The sequence below is a fragment of the Gymnoscopelus microlampas genome (assembly GCF_963454915.1).
Source record: "Gymnoscopelus microlampas genome assembly, chromosome: 13".
NCBI classification, from domain to species: Eukaryota; Metazoa; Chordata; class Actinopteri; order Myctophiformes; family Myctophidae; genus Gymnoscopelus; species Gymnoscopelus microlampas.
In genome coordinates this window covers 12,590,812-12,606,776 of record NC_139950.1, presented here as the reverse complement: position 1 = coordinate 12,606,776, position 15,965 = coordinate 12,590,812, and the positions used below count along the sequence as shown (strand labels likewise).

The window sequence follows — 15,965 nt, the reverse complement described above, 5'->3', positions numbered from 1 at the left end:
CACGCACACGCACACACACACACACACACACACACACACACACACACACACACACACACACACACACACACACACACACACACACACACACACACAGACACACAGTACATTTATGCAGCATTTCCGTATCCGCTCAAGTCCCATACCAGATCAACACCCTGCAATACTACTTGATCCCAGTTTATAGATATAATATGATATGATATGAAATGAAAGACTATGACATTGTGTGATATGGTATGATAATATGTAGGCCACTGTATGATTGTACACTCTCAGCGTTACAGTGGTCCATATCATACAATGGAATATGCACTGGCATATTACATTATATGATATTTTATGATATTGTTGATATATGGTTATGGTTTATATGTATCAACAACATCACATATTGTATATATGTGTGATATTGTATGATAGTCTATTATATTGAGTAAGATATTGTAAGATTATTAAAAGTGAAATAAAGTATACATGATTAGAACATGATTGAACATTCGACACTTAAGGCCTAATATCTCTATAATTGCTATAAATTGCTACAAAACCTGTAAAACCAGTCATTTTCATTGATTGATTGGTTGATTAAATGAATACTTTATTAACATGAGTATTAACAGTACAGGGAGTACAATCAAAGGTTATGCTAAAAGAATAACACAAAAAGCATGTTTCCATTGTGGTCAAGTGCACTCAATTCATCAGTATGTAAGTAAGCCCATTGAATTGAATTGAATTGAATTGAACAGTGTTCTTACCTTGTGCTGTAAGTATCTCAGTATAGTATTCCTCTCCGGTCCTTGAGCTCTGCCATCTACCTCCCGCTCTGCTCTGCAGTGTGTCCACGTTCACACACACACACACACACACACACACACACACACACACACACACACACACACACACACACACACACACACACACACACACACACACACACACACACACGGTTATTTAGAGCGTGTGTGTGTGTGTGTGTGTGTGTGTGTGTGTGTGTGTGTGTGTGTGTGTGTGTGTGTGTGTGTGTGTGTGTGTGTGTGTGTGTGTGTGTGTGTGTTTGTGAGAGAGTTGCTGACAGCCTGTGCTCTCCTCCCTCTCTCTACAGACGGATGACAGGGAACCCCACACTGCTCTACACTTCACACCTCTCTCTCTCTCTCTCTCTCTCTCTCTCTCTCTCTCTCTCTCTCTCTCTCTCTCTGTGTCTTTGTCTCTCTCTCCTGGTCTCTATCACTTCTTTCTCTGTCCCTCTCTGCCTCTCTACGTCTCTCTCTCTCTCTCTCTCTCTCTCTCTCTCTCTCTCTCTCTCTCTCTCTCTCTCCTGCCTCTCTCTCCCCCTTCTTACTCTCCCTCTCCCTTCTTTCTCTCTCTCTCTCTCTCTCTCTCTCTCTCTCTCTCTCTCTCTCTCCCCCTTCTTACTCTCCCTTCTTTCTTTCTCTCTCTCTCTCTGCACTCCAACCTGACACCACACACTGTTTATGCACTCTATGCACAGTATGTGTGTGTGTGTGTGTGTGTGTGTGTGTGTGTGTGAGAGAGAGAGAGAGAGAGAGAGAGAGAGCGTGTGCGAGCGCGTGCGCGTGTGTGTGTCCTCCTAATCCATTTTAATACTATCTTCAAATGAACATGAACTATAAGCATGAACAATATGTGATTCATGTCTATTCATGTTCACAAATGATCTGTTTTTCTTTGTCTCTTTATCTCTGTCTATCCCCCACTCTCTATCTCTTTCTATCTGTGTGTCTCCCTTGCTCTCTCTCTCTCTCTCTCTCTCTCTCTCTCTCTCTCTCTCTCTCTCTCTCTCTCTCTCTCTCTCTCTCTCTCTCTATGTGTTCTATCCTGCATGTTGAAGCAGGTACTTCATTTGTCTGTGCAGTAGAATATCTACAGTCTGAAGTTTCTGTGTGTGTGTGTGTGTGTGTGTGTGTGTGTGTGTGTGTGTGTGTGTGTGTGTGTGTGTGTGTGTGTGTGTGTGTGTGTGTGTGTGTGTGTGTGTGTGTGTGTGTGACTGCCCTTTTTCTCGGTACATGATTTAGGCATCACGCCTCTGGTTCCTGTCTGGCCAGTGGGCCTCATCTACATCACAGGCAATGTTCTCCCTGTCCAAGCAGCGTTGGAAGAACGCCTCGAGTGGAATTTTCGCTTTTTGCGTGTTAACAAAGGTGTTAAACTGTAATGGGTTAAAATGCAGCACATATCTGGAACAAATGCCCTCAAAACTGCAGGTCTGTTGGAATTCTCAGTTCTTTAACCACTTAAAGGAGTAGTTCACTCAAAAATGACAAATGTTCTATCAATTACACACCCCATGAAGCCTTGAATTCGTGGAGATTTTGTTTGTTTTTGTTGCATTCCTAAGCCAATAATTTGATGACCGGCAGAGACTCTAGACTCCTACTGAGTCTCCTACTGACCGATGACCTGGATCCATATTCTGAGGGGAATCTGCTGTTTTCAGCGAAAAAGCTTTAACAGGAAACAAAAAATACACTAGATCCCTGAGGGACTCCGGTCAACCATAATGGGGTTTAAGTGGTTAAATCAAAGCTAAAACACACACCATACAGTCGAGATTCCCCCAGCCAACCATTACATTGTTCTGTGTGTGAGTGCGTATGTGTGTGTGTGTGTGCGTGCGTGCGATCTGTTGTAAGCTGATCTCAGGGTTCATTGTCTGTTGTCTAAATTTGACGCTTTGAACCAACCGACTCTCAGGAATGTGTGTGTGCGTGCCCCCGCGCATGTGCGCGTGTGCGCATGTGCGTGGTGAGGGGTTGTTCCTCAATGAATGAAATGTATTTGTCGCAGCTGTGAGATTCCTCTCGCACTAACTGCCTGTAATCTGCAGTGTGTGTGTGTGTGTGTGTGTGTGTGTGTGTGTGTGTGTGTGTGTGTGTGTGTGTGTGTGTGTGTGTGTGTGTGTGTGTGTGTGTGTGTGTGTGTCTATCTGTCAGTATGTGAGGACCTTGAGGCCGTAGCCATTGGTGTCTCAGAAATGGGAGGTGAGGGGTGAGGGGGGGGGGAGCGGTATGCACACGCCCAGTTTTCTGCCCCACCCCCCTAAAAGCACCTGGTGGCCTGGAAGACTAGAGGTTATAATGTGCTACAGTGATTCTCAAACCTTTTCATTTAAAAGACCCCCCAGTTTACTACACATTTGGGCCAAGGACCCCCGTAACTCTGAGAGTGTGCAAATTACAGTGTGCAACTCTGAGAGTTACCAATCATTTAGCTGGGGACCCCCCTGGAAGCCCCTTGAGGACCCCTGGACCCAACCACTGATGAAATGTAAAATTCCTGCTGCCCTTTGACCTCAGGCCTGGTGCCTAAATGTTCTAATTGATTGCCATCTGTGGGTTTGTAGCTTAGGGAGGTCTTGCTATTGAGTTCCCTCTAATATCTGATTTCGTTGCATTCAGAGAGAGCCAGACCACACATATTCATTAGTATTATTATTAATAGACAACATGACAATAAAGTTAAACTGAACTGAAGAGTAACAAGCATTCCATCACAGCTGCTGAGAGAGAGCACACACACACACACACACACACACACACACACACACACACACACACACACACACACACACACACACACACACACACACACACACACACACACACACACACACACACACACTGTCCCTGAGAGTGACAGTAGCAGGTGTTGTTGTCCGGTTGCCGTGGAAACCAGAGACCTCCCACCATCACATCCAAACTGTAGCTGATTGATGAACATGGTGTGTTTGACCCTTAACCCCCCCCCCCCCCCCCCCCACACACACACACACACACACACACACACACACACACACACACACACACACACACACACACACACACACACACACACACACACACACACACACACACACACACACACACACACACACACACATACACACACAGGTGACATTGTTGGTGGGGGACATATTGTACAGTAAGAGCATATTGTGGCCTAAAGCAGTGGTTCTCAAACGTTTTAATGTCAAGGACCCCCAAATTGATATGTATTTGGATGAATTTTCAGATGGACCCCCATCTGAAAATGTTTTGTGTCAGGGAACCCTAGAAATAGAAGATTTGTGTTAACATATATCAAAACACTTTTTCCAATAATGTATTTAATTTAATTTCAAAGATAGCAGATACAAGCTTTTTTTGAATAGCCAACATAATACAATATGGATAAAGTGATTAAAATTACTCACTTTATCCCCCCCTCCCATGCTGCTCATCAGGAGCAGTTAGGGGGTCAGTGTCTTGCTCAAGGACACTTCAACACTAACCCCAGGGGGAGCCGGGAATCGAACCGGAAACCTTCCGCTTAAAAAAGGAGCCACTCTAGCTCCTGTGGCTCAGGCCCCTTTGGCAGAGTGTGCAGTTATTCATACAGTAAATAACGCCAACGACAATACAATCAAATTAATAATCAAACAAACAATTGATTGTAAAAAAAATATGTATTTGATTCGTAGACAGGGCTATAATGTCATTATCTTTTGTAAGCTTGTTCTTCACAATCAGCTGTGAAAGCTGATGGTGGATATAACGATATATATACTGAACCGTTCTGACTTGACATGCATCATAATATGTGCATTGTTTTCAAGGCAAAATATAATCATAATAATAATAATCAAACATAATTGAATACCGGCCAATGTGTAAGACTAAAATTCTAAGTCATTTAAGTTGACAGTACTACAACACAATGAGACACACTGATATTTAATATCAATTCTTCTGACTACAGTGACATCACCCCTTACTTACTAGATCATCCGCCATGATGTTGCCGGGTCAACTCAGAACATAGACCATAGGAAAAAGGCAGACCGGTGCTCCTTTCTTGGATATGTTGTGATTATGTGGATTTATAAAAGACATTATAGCAAAACATAGAAGTCAAAATATGTTAAGGTTTCACTTTTTAAAGCATTTTGTATACTGCTCACGTATGGAGTAACTACAGGTATAGCAGCATGCAAAAACTTAAGGTTGCATACAATGATGCTTTGCAGTTGCTGGTGATGGTCTCAAGATGGCACAGCGCCAGCCAGCTGTTTGTTAACTTGTGGGTGTCAAGCCCTATTAAGAACTTTACTGTAATGTACAAATTAATGTGTCATTTAGAAGAGTCTGACAACTGTGTTATTGTGATTTTAATCAGCCCTGTGAAGAGTTCTAATTGGTTCTCTTCCATGTCTTGAAATATTTCGTTGTTTGCTGATGCGCTGGTGTTGATTACCAACAGCCGTTGCGTTGTTCTTGATCTATGTTGTAAATACTTGCACCTGTTTTATTGCAAACTATCCCAAAACAACTGATTAATTTCCTCCACATTCTTTTATTTACTTATTTTTGTCTTAAAATGTCCACATAGCACAACTTGTGAGAAAATCATGTCCCTCGTTAGGGCATGATTATAGGCAGAATCGTGGAAAGTTTAGAATATTTGGCGGTCCCATTTAAATGTTTCACAAGATCGGGGGTTGTTGCAATTACCTGCACTACAATACTTCACCATATTTTGTGCTATTCCAATGGTGAAAGCTGTGTTGTTTGACCCGGCGAAGGAATGGCAGATTCAGCCACGACCCGAAATACCTGTATGTGTGTCTCAAAGAATACAGTCTGTCTGTTGTCATGGTGATGTTAGATGTCATGGTGATGTTTGTTGTCATGGTGATGTTTGTCCATCATATTCTAATTATATTTCTCTCTCATCAGTGGCACTGATGAGTGCGTGTGTGTGTGTGTGTGTGTGTTTGTGTGTGTGTGTGTGTGTGTGTGTGTGTGTGTGTGTGTGTGTGTGTGTGTGTGTGTGTGTGTGTGTGTGTGTGTGTGTGTGTGTGTGTGTGTGTGTGTGTGTGTGTGTGTGTGTGTGTGTGTGTGTGTGTGTGGGGGGGGGGGGGGGGGGGGGGTGTTGACATGTGTCTATTTCCAGTGTGGCAGACGGTCTCCTTTGAAGTCTGAAGTGTTCTTGGAACACACACACACACACACACACACACACACACACACACACACACACACACACACACACACACACACACACACACACACACACACACACACACACACACACACACACACACACACACACACACACACACACACACACACGCAATACTGTAACATACAGGTGTGATCCTTGCAGCAGTCATACCCCTCTTAGTGGACAGATACTGAACAGCATCCAGGAATCAGGTGAAGGTTCTAAGCATAGACATATAAAGGTAGACGCTTCCTCTGGCTCTGAGGCGTCTGCATGGCGCACGCGCTTCCGCTTCCGGGGGGCAAGCTGGAAACTTCCACGTGCGTCACAGAAGGGGGCGTTCGGTAGACCAATCAGAGGCAGGTGGGGGCGGGACAACTAGATTCTGACAAGTCCTGGAAAAGACGTGCTGTGATTGGCCAGTAGTCAACGCGCTGTGATTGGCCAGTGCCCGTGCCCCCCGTACGAAACAGATCGCTCCAACGAACTGCAGAGGCCAATGAGGTATCTAGGTTTCTATATCTATGGTTCTAAGCCCCGATGACCAAGGGAGAATTTTGAAGAGCTGATTTCCAAGTGGCCAAATCTGGTATTGCAAGCCCCCAGAGCCTCAGAGCCGGAGGAAGCTAGCTTGATTATCAGCCTGAAGCTGCGTGGAGCTTCAGTTTGAAATTGTCATTAGACCCACCCCCACCTCCGACTCTCATTGGACGGTACTTTTTGTACCGAATAAATCCTAGGTTCACATTTCAACACCAGACCAAGAGGGGCAGTCCACTCAGAGAATGGGCGGGGTCTATGGTCTGGAACCAGGCTAGGAGGAGGCGTCTACCTTTATATGTCTATGAATTGAACGAGCGAAAAGGGTTTCGACCAATGGCCTCGAGTCAGGTGCTTGTGCACAGAGGTGATGAATGTGCCCCATGATGTCATCAAAAGCGTGCCCAAACCCCGGAAGGAGGGGAGTATGTGCTGGGTGAGATCTTAATTAAAATGAATAGAAGGAGGGAGTATGTGCTGGGTGAGTTGTTCATTAAAATAAATGGAAGGAGGGGGTATGTGCTGTTGGGTGAGTTCTTCATTAAAAGTAATGGGAACTGTGGACCCCCCCAAAATAATCATATTTCAACTGGGAACCCCCCATCCTGACAAGCACTTGGAATTGTAGGCATTAGATTTAGTTTGACTTGGTTCCACAGATAAATATTGTGAAAACACATAATAAGTAAATCTACAAGCTTGTAGATTAGCTATTTTTTTTTATTTTTTATGCCGCTTTCTATGAAATAATAATAAATAATGATTATCTGTCTGTCTGTTTATATCCATCTGCCAGGTTGCTGGTTCATTCCCTTGTATGTTGCAAGCTGCCCTTTAGCAAGGCAGTTAAGTTCTGTTGAAGATGAATGGATGAAATGCAGTAGAATGTAGACAGATAGACAGACAGACAGACAGACAGACAGACAGACAGCTGCAGAGAGCTGTCTGTCTGTTTGTTTCAGTATTGTTGAAGCAGCTGTACTGAAGCTGGCTATTGTTTCTGTCCTTCCGCTGCTAATCTACGCACACAGCTGCTATGTGTGTGTGTGTGTGTGTGTGTGTGTGTGTGTGTGTGTGTGTGTGTGTGTGTGTGTGTGTGTGTGTGTGTGTGTGTGTGTGTGTGTGTGTGTGTGTGTGTGTGTGTGTGTGTGTGTGCGTGCGTGCGTGCGTGCGTGCGTGCGTGCGTGCGTGCGGGGTGCATGTGGTCGATTAAGTGAAGAAGGGTGTGCAGTAGCTATGTGTGGCATGTTCATAGATAGATAGATAGATAGATAGATAGATAGATAGATAGATAGATAGATAGATAGATAGATGCGTGACACTATAGTATGCCAAAGTAGGCTACAACCTTTATTTAAGTGGCTAAGAGGCGGTTAAGTAACACAAATACAAAAATACAAACTATGTATTTTTGGATGGATGGATGGACAAAACAATACAAAGCACAGCCATATGACTGACAGACTACAGACAATTCTCCCATAGGGTCAATTTTCTTTTTTCAGAGAAATCAGAGAAATGTAGAGTGCCAAGCAGGGAGGCATTGGGTACCATATTACAGTCCTTGGTATGGCCTTATTGGGAATCAAACTCCAACCTCGTTGGCTCAGGGCAGACATTGTAACCACAAGTCGACTGAGCCGGTACGTATGTTGAAAGTATAGAGACTTACAGTAATGTAATTATGTAATGTAAACACTAATTAAAGACAATTGAATCATGTGGAACTCGGGATCCACATGCGAACGGCGTGACTCCAATGTGGATCTCAGGTCTTCATGTGACCTTTCGGTGGCACCCATATGTGTGTCACTGGGAGCTGACCAGTAGGGGAGATAGGGGTCAAAAGTAACAGGGGGCAAACGTAACACACTCAATAATTCTAATCAGAAATAAGCTAGAGGAGTGAGACTTCTTGTGCACATGCTCAGTAGGGTCCTCTCTCTGCCTATAGAAGGATAGAATGATCATTTCATCTCAGCAGAAGTTTTCAACAAAAACAGATTTTGAGGTGTCTTTTCAATATATCATTGTCATCTGTTGTATCAAATAAATTTCCCATTTCAGACGTTCAAAATGCATAACAAATCTTTTGAAAATATAGTGAGCTTGTAGATCGCCTATTTTCAAATGGTCAAAATATAGGGCTTAAGTGGTTAATGTGTTTTGTAATAATAATAATAATCAAATCTACAAATTAACTTGTAACTAAAAACACAACCACTGTCTTCTACTGTTGAACTGGGAGCTGAGCAGTACAAACACAGTCTTCTACTGTTGTACTGGGAGCTGACCAGTACAACCACAGTCTTCTACTGTTATTCACTGGGAGCTGACCAGTACAACCACAGTCTTCTACTGTTGTACTGGGAGCTGACCAGTACTGTTGCGTCCGGTTGCCTCGGAAGGCAACGGGAGACTGACACTTAGTGTTGGTAAAACCCACATAAAAAGTTCCAGGAGGATGAAAGGTTAACCCCAAGGATACAAATGTAATCAGACAACCCTGATGCAATATTTTGGCTAAGTAGTTCTCCTTTCCCAGTAAACACTAATGCAGATGGCTCCTTATCTTCCTTGTTTATGTTCCCTGCTAGGGCACCCCATTCAGACATTTAATCATAACAATGTGTAGTTATAATTGCAATAGTTCAGAATCCAGTCATAAAGTATTAAAGTAATACTCAAATAAGAGGAATAATGAATATATAATACATCAATAATAGTAATCAATAATTATACAGGAATATAAATGTAATTTCCATTACAGGGGTCTCTGGCATATATTTTCAAATGGGGGCCCACATGCTAATATTGTGTGTCAATTTGGGGGTCCTTGACATGAAAACGTTTGTCAGTGCTTCACACAACATCAAGAACCATAAGACAGTAAAACATATTATAAAATGATATGTTAAGGACCTGTTAGGATTCTGAATGTCGTGCGTGTCATCCTGAAGTGATCCTTGAAAGTGTCGTCCGTGTACAGAGGTACGACCTTCTCTGCATAATCAGGGAGATGTCGGTCCACCCTCAAGTCCTGCCCCTATTAGTGAAAATTGCATAATCTATCTTATAGCCAGATGCTAGAGATGTATTTGTCACTCACTCATACAAGCAGTGGTGGAAAAAGTACTCAAATGTTTTACTTAAGTAAAAGTAGCAATACTGCAATGTAGAAGTACTCTGTTACAAGTAAAAGTCGGGAATTCAAAATTTACTTGGTACTTGTATTGGTATCAAAATGGGCTTAAAGTACATAAGGAAAAATACTCAAATGTTTGAAAATAGCAGATCTACAAGCTCACGACGCATCGCGACGCGTTGTGAGCTTGTAGATCGGCTATTTTCAAATAGCCTAGATATAAAATAGGGATAAGGAGGTTAATGTATGTTTTATAATGTAATAATTTATATATGCAAAGTAACTAGTAACAAAAGTTAATAATTGTAGTGGAGTAAAAGTACAATATTTGCCTCTGAGATGTAGTGGAGTAGAAGTAAACGTATTGAAAATTGGAAATACTCCAGTAAAGTAAAAGTACCTACAAATTTTACCTAAGTACAGTAGCCTACTTGAGTAAATGTACATTGTTACTGTAACTGTATGCTCTGCAGACAGTGCCAACATCTGTGCGATGAGAGCCACTGTCTCCCGTGTCTTAGAGCCACTGTCTCTAAAGCTAACTGTCTCACGTGTACCAAAGTTGATTTACATGGCCGTGTTAAATACGTTTAAAGTGTTACTTACATTCTCAGCTTCGCTGTCATCTTTGTAGCTGTCAATTACACTGACATCATGGATTTGCATAGCTCCATGTGTACACTCTCAGAGTTAAATGAACACAATAGTAGTAGTTAATCAGACTTCAGATTTTAGAATCAGATTTACTCGATGAAATAAAGAATCAACACAATTTCATTGTGTTGATTCATTAATATATGATTTAAAAAAAAGCATTAATAAAAATCATTTCTTGATAGTTCGATTAATCAAAAAATAAATTAATATAATAACAGAGAAGCTAAATAATTCCAGGAACATCAGTGTACTTGTCTGTCTTCGACTGTCATGTTCCACCGCAACATTTCATGTCCGATTTGCCTACGGGCAACTTCCCGTGTTTTAACTGTGTTCATTGCAATGCAATGATCAGAGGTAATCATGTATTACATCCACATTCAGGTAAAAACAAATATGTTAAAAGCATCACCTGTAAAACTAAGTTCGTGGTTTATCTGCTAAAATGCCCTTGTAGCCTGTGTTACGTGGGTAACAAAAGAGAAGTTAAAGAGAAGTTAAAGTTTGGTTTACTTTTCAGAGCAATGAATTGATGATGTGGTAAATGCCTCTCGTTGTGAGTGACACTATGTATACTTCGGTATTTAAAATGTTTTGTAGTCCTTTTTTACCTTTGTGTAATTTTTTTATGAAATCTGAGTCTGTCTTTATGAAGGGGTACTGAGGGACTCGCACAGACAAAGGTTCTTAAAAATGTGTTTTCTATACTGCAAAACAAATTAGACTATTTTCTAAATATTGCTATATGTATTTTCTTGTTTCTGGTTGTTGACCCTCTTGTTAAAAAGTGACGTGATTTTGAGATTATGTTGTTACCCGGACCGTTCTGTGCGTGGCACTAAGGTCCCTTTATAAGTGACACAAAGTCTATGTTTTGTCATCATACGCTGAGGAAGGCCGGTGGGCCGAAACGTCCGTATGATTGCTGCTGCTGGGGTGACATGACCTTAATAAATAAGAGGACTTAAGTGAGTGCTGGTATTCTTCTCTGTGTCTCTGACCACGCCTAAGTATAAAGATGACTGACATCAAAATCTATTTGGACTCTGAGGAAGATGCAAGTTGATACGACCGATATGCCCATATATGGAGATCTCTGGATATGTCAGTCAAGTATTTTTTGGAGTGACCAGGTATTGTTCTCTTTATTCAGTTTGTCCCGCTGTTGAGCACCGAGCCCTTCTACCCACAACTGGCTGAAGCACGTTTGGACTTAACTTTGTGACATCATGGTAGTGATGTCATAGTACTGATGAGCAAATGTAAAGCTAATACAATTGAACTCCTTGACATCATCACACAATGGCATCACAACGACATCATGATAACCATGTAAGTGTCCTTTAAAACTGAACTGACAAATAAACGATAATCATTTAGAAACAGCAAGAAGCGACTTCCTCTGAACGTCGTTGGTGATAACTACCGGTGTGTGAGATGTTTGGTTGGACGGCACATCTGAACGGAGTTCCAAAGATATCCTACCATGCTGCTGTCATAGTGGAGCACAGGGTGTTCTCCTTTGGAGGAGAGGACAGCAATGACAGCGATCACACTGAGGCTCTTGTCTTCAACACAGTGTCTTTGCGCTGGATGAAATTGTCCCCAACTGGAAGAGGAGAACATTCCTTTGAGGTTCCCTCCAGGCGCAAGGGGCACACAGCTGTGCTGATAGAATATACCATCTACATCTGGGGAGGGTATATTGCCAAAACGGCAGAGTACTGCAACAGGCTTTATGCATTTGATGTCGACACCCACAGATGGTTCACACCCAAGATTTCTGGGACTGTTCCAGAGGCGAGGTACTGCCACTCAGCCTGTGCCTTGGGGAAGGTCATGTATATCCATGGAGGAAACAACTCTGTGACTGGACGCTGTAATGACATCTACAAGATGGACGCAAACACAATGGTCTGGGCTTTAATTAACAGGGGAGGCACACCACCTCCTGTTTCATCACGTCACTCTGCCACCATCATTGGGACAAAGATGTTTGTATTCGGTGGCTGGGGGATGCAGTGCAACAACTTCGGCTACCACAACATCAGAGTGTTTGACATAGAGACCAACTGCTGGCTGAACACGCCTTCAGCCCAGTCCCTTCCAGAAGGACTCAGCCGTCATTCAGCCTTTGCCTACAATGGAGAGCTGTATATATTTGGTGGCTACAGGGACCAGGGCTTAAATGACCTGTGGAAATTCAACCCAGAGACCTTCTCCTGGAAGAAGGTTGAGCCCAAGGGGGAAGGCCCCGGCCCCGGTGGGAGGATGTGCTGTTGCATGGTGGGAGATCGTATCATTCTCTTTGGAGCACATGACAGACCTGATGACCTATACATCTTAGACTTAAGTCCTAGTCTGAAGACGTTGTGCAAGCTAGCTGTTATTCAGTACGGTCTGGAGCAATCAGGACTCCCACACAACATCAGGTGGGAACTGGACGCCATGACTAAAAAACATAGACTAGAACAAAACTAGAAAAAGTGCTCCTCGGAGCACAAGTCTCCGCCAGGTCAGGTAGGTTATTGTGGCCTCTTGGGTGGCGCTATAATAGACCAATGTGAAAAGGGTGCCATTTCTTCTTAGGCCTGGCACGGCAATTGGACGCGGCATTCATGATTTGAGGCATTCTGTAAAAAAAAATTGGTTTGCTAAATTAGACCTGCTGGTGTCATAGCGCCTATGACAGTGTTATAGCGCCAATGTTAAAAGGGGGCATTTGTTCCTCAACATAGTGTGAATGTGCGTGCAAAGTTTGACCTCAATAGGACGCTGCGTTTTGTTCAAAACAAGCCACTGCTGCAAACTTAAGATGTCAATCTTTGCCAATCAGGATGGAATATGAAAAACACATCCGTCTTGATCACATGACTATAGAGATCATGTGTACCGATTTGCTTGAAATTTGGATAAAATCGGAAGGAGTAATATCAAAAAAAATGTTTTACATAAGTCGGCCTCCTGGTGGCGCTATAAAAGGCAGATGTTAAAAATGCAGGGCAAAGTTTTTTCCTTGACCTCTAGGGAGTGTGCATACAAAGTTTTACACAGATCGGTGCAGTTATAGGTAAAAACACGAATCGGCCTGTTATAGCGCCACCATGAGGCTGATTCTAAAATATTCAAGTGGCATTTCACCTTTCAGTGGCAAAATATTTAAAATTATCTTTAAAATATATATTTCAATTAGCATTTCTGCTAAGCACTAAGCTATAATACTTTGAATAATTTGATTTACGGTAGAACAAATTTACGTGACTGCAGAAACGAGACGGTAGCGGGGGGAGGCGGGACATCCGTTTTACCGGCCATCATTTTCAGCGCTCCGTGGTCCAGACTGTATAGACGCCTTAACAGACGACGTCACACTGATACGAAACAGTATGCGCGCGCAGGACGGCAGCAAAAGAACCCCACCGCTCATAAGATGCAATGTAAAAGTGGTCACAGTCTCACGTGTAAAAATGCATCCCATCACACTTTCAGATGCTGTTTTTCTCCCAGTGTGGAGGAGAGAATGCTTAGGATTTTTACTGTGATCTCTCGCTCTTGAAATATATACTCCTTGGTTTCTGTTGTGTGTAAACAATAATAACAATTCAAAGCAGTTGTCCTCAAAACTCCACCTCCAGTGGCTGTCATAAGAACGGAGGGAGCGCTCTATGATCATCGCACCAGCACTTGCTTGGCTCGCGCAGCTGCAGCCCGTCAAGACTAATTTATGCTCCGTCCCGCGAAGGTGTCGCGCGCAGAGAACGGCCAAGATTAGCAGATCTCCAAGCTCACAGCGGTCGCATCCGTGACGCGGTTGTGAGCTTGTATGTCAGCTGTTCTCGGTGCGCAGTACCGTTGCGCGATGAAGTATATATGTGTCGCCAGGGCGCACCCCACTAGCCTACACACAGAGGAGGTTGAATGAACTGAAACAAGCTCACCCCAAAACAGCAGGTTTGGGGATCTGTTGGGAATTGATTACATGAAACAGTCACCTGTGCGTCCAGTAGTCTCAATGTTTGTAAACAAATAATTGGTCTATGCCGGAAGCGTTTGAAAGTTGTGCGAGGCAACAGTCTGTCTGAGACTATTTCATAGTGGCAGTAGAGAGAGACATTGATGGGGAAATATACATGCAGCAAAGAGCCTCGGGTCAGATTCCAACCCTGGCCTCGGGTGGGATTTTAACCCCGGCCGGCTGCACAAGGACTGAGCCTTAAAGACCTCATGACACGGACAGATTCTGTTGTTGCTGTCGGGTGGAAACTTTGTATGTCCAAACCTTCTTTCTATTTATTATTATTATTATTACATAAAAAAGTTAAATATTGAAAATAGCTGATGTACAAGCTCACGACGTGTTACATTGTAACGCATTGTGAGCTTGTATCGGCTATTTTCACTACTTTTGTACGATCTTGAATGATGAAGTAGGGCAATCATTTATAAAAAACATAAAAACGTAATATGTAATATATATAATAAGGAGATGCGAGGTTTCCTCCCGACAGCAACAATATCACGTTATTCCTGTCAAAACCATAAGCTATAGGGCGGGACATGTCACTGTTGATTGCCAACAGGACGAGGTTAAGAGTGACAGCCTATCAGCAGGTACCAACGTTTGTGTCTTCTATCGACGTGAACAAACAGACTGTATGAAGTAGCACACACAAAACAAGTGCTTCGTCAACAACTAGTTATGACGACCATTCAGACTTACCTTAGTCATTTGTTCTCATTTGATAGCAGGTTCTTTAGTCAGATGCTAGGTTCATTGTTTACCTAGTATCCTATAATGTCAATGTACAGATTATTATTTTGATAGTATATTGTTTAAACTGATGCTATAGGTTTTTGGTTTACCTGTGATGCTACGTAGTTTACTGAGACACTACACTGTCTCTCTTGTGTATTTACCTTGCTTACTGTACGTCTCTCTGGATAAGAGCGTCTGCTAAATTGTAAATTGAAAAGGGAGGGACCAAATCTTTTTTTTCTTTTTTCTTTTTTTTTTTTTACATTAGTTGAACCCTAGTATCCCTATTTTGGGGGCAACATTATCACAAACTATAATTTACACAACACTGATGACAGTGCTGTCAAACAAGTCTATAAAGCTATCTATGAAATCTATGAAAAGTTTAATCTGCAACACAATTTTGTAAAATATGTAGTGGGGGTCCCTGTTTCATCTCTCTCTCATCTAAGACGGTCCTAGACCTTAAAAACATTGAAGACCCCTGCAACAGAGTAGTATAGTATGTTGACTAATATCATGATATAACGTTATATTGACGTTTATAAGATTCCATTTCAGAAGCATTAGTATATCATTTATAACGCGTTATGATACCATAGAGCACTTCTCTGTGTCTTTATAACTGACTAAGTTATGGTAGTTAACCAACACTTAAAATACTTCATAAACCTTCTTATTAGTTGTCATACAATATAGACATACATAAACATTTATAACAAGTGCTATGATGCCTTATAAATGCTTTATAATGCATTATAAATGTGATTATTATGCATTATACAGGCCTATCCGACCTTCATGTAAAGTGTTATCAAAATCACTTACATCAATCTTTAAGTTTACTGATAGGATGTG

General features: G+C 42.3%; 2 protein-coding genes across 2 annotated transcripts in view; one reads left to right on the top strand and one right to left on the bottom strand.

Moving 5' to 3' along the window:
- dlk2 (delta-like 2 homolog) overlaps positions 1-872 on the bottom strand; it is a 25,868-nt gene extending 24,996 nt beyond the window's left edge. Inside the window, exon 1 of the mRNA XM_084077080.1 lies at positions 762-872. The gene's annotated coding sequence lies outside the window, so the exon portion shown is untranslated. The remainder of the gene's footprint in view (positions 1-761) is intronic.
- A 10,916-nt stretch (positions 873-11,788) lies between these two features.
- Positions 11,789-12,832, top strand: LOC311058538 (kelch domain-containing protein 3-like; the record flags this gene model as incomplete). Its single annotated transcript, XM_084076001.1, has 1 exon — positions 11,789-12,832. One exon carries the CDS (start codon positions 11,789-11,791, stop codon positions 12,830-12,832), a length of 1,044 nt encoding a protein of 347 aa, XP_083932127.1.
- Positions 12,833-15,965: the final 3,133 nt, after the last annotated feature.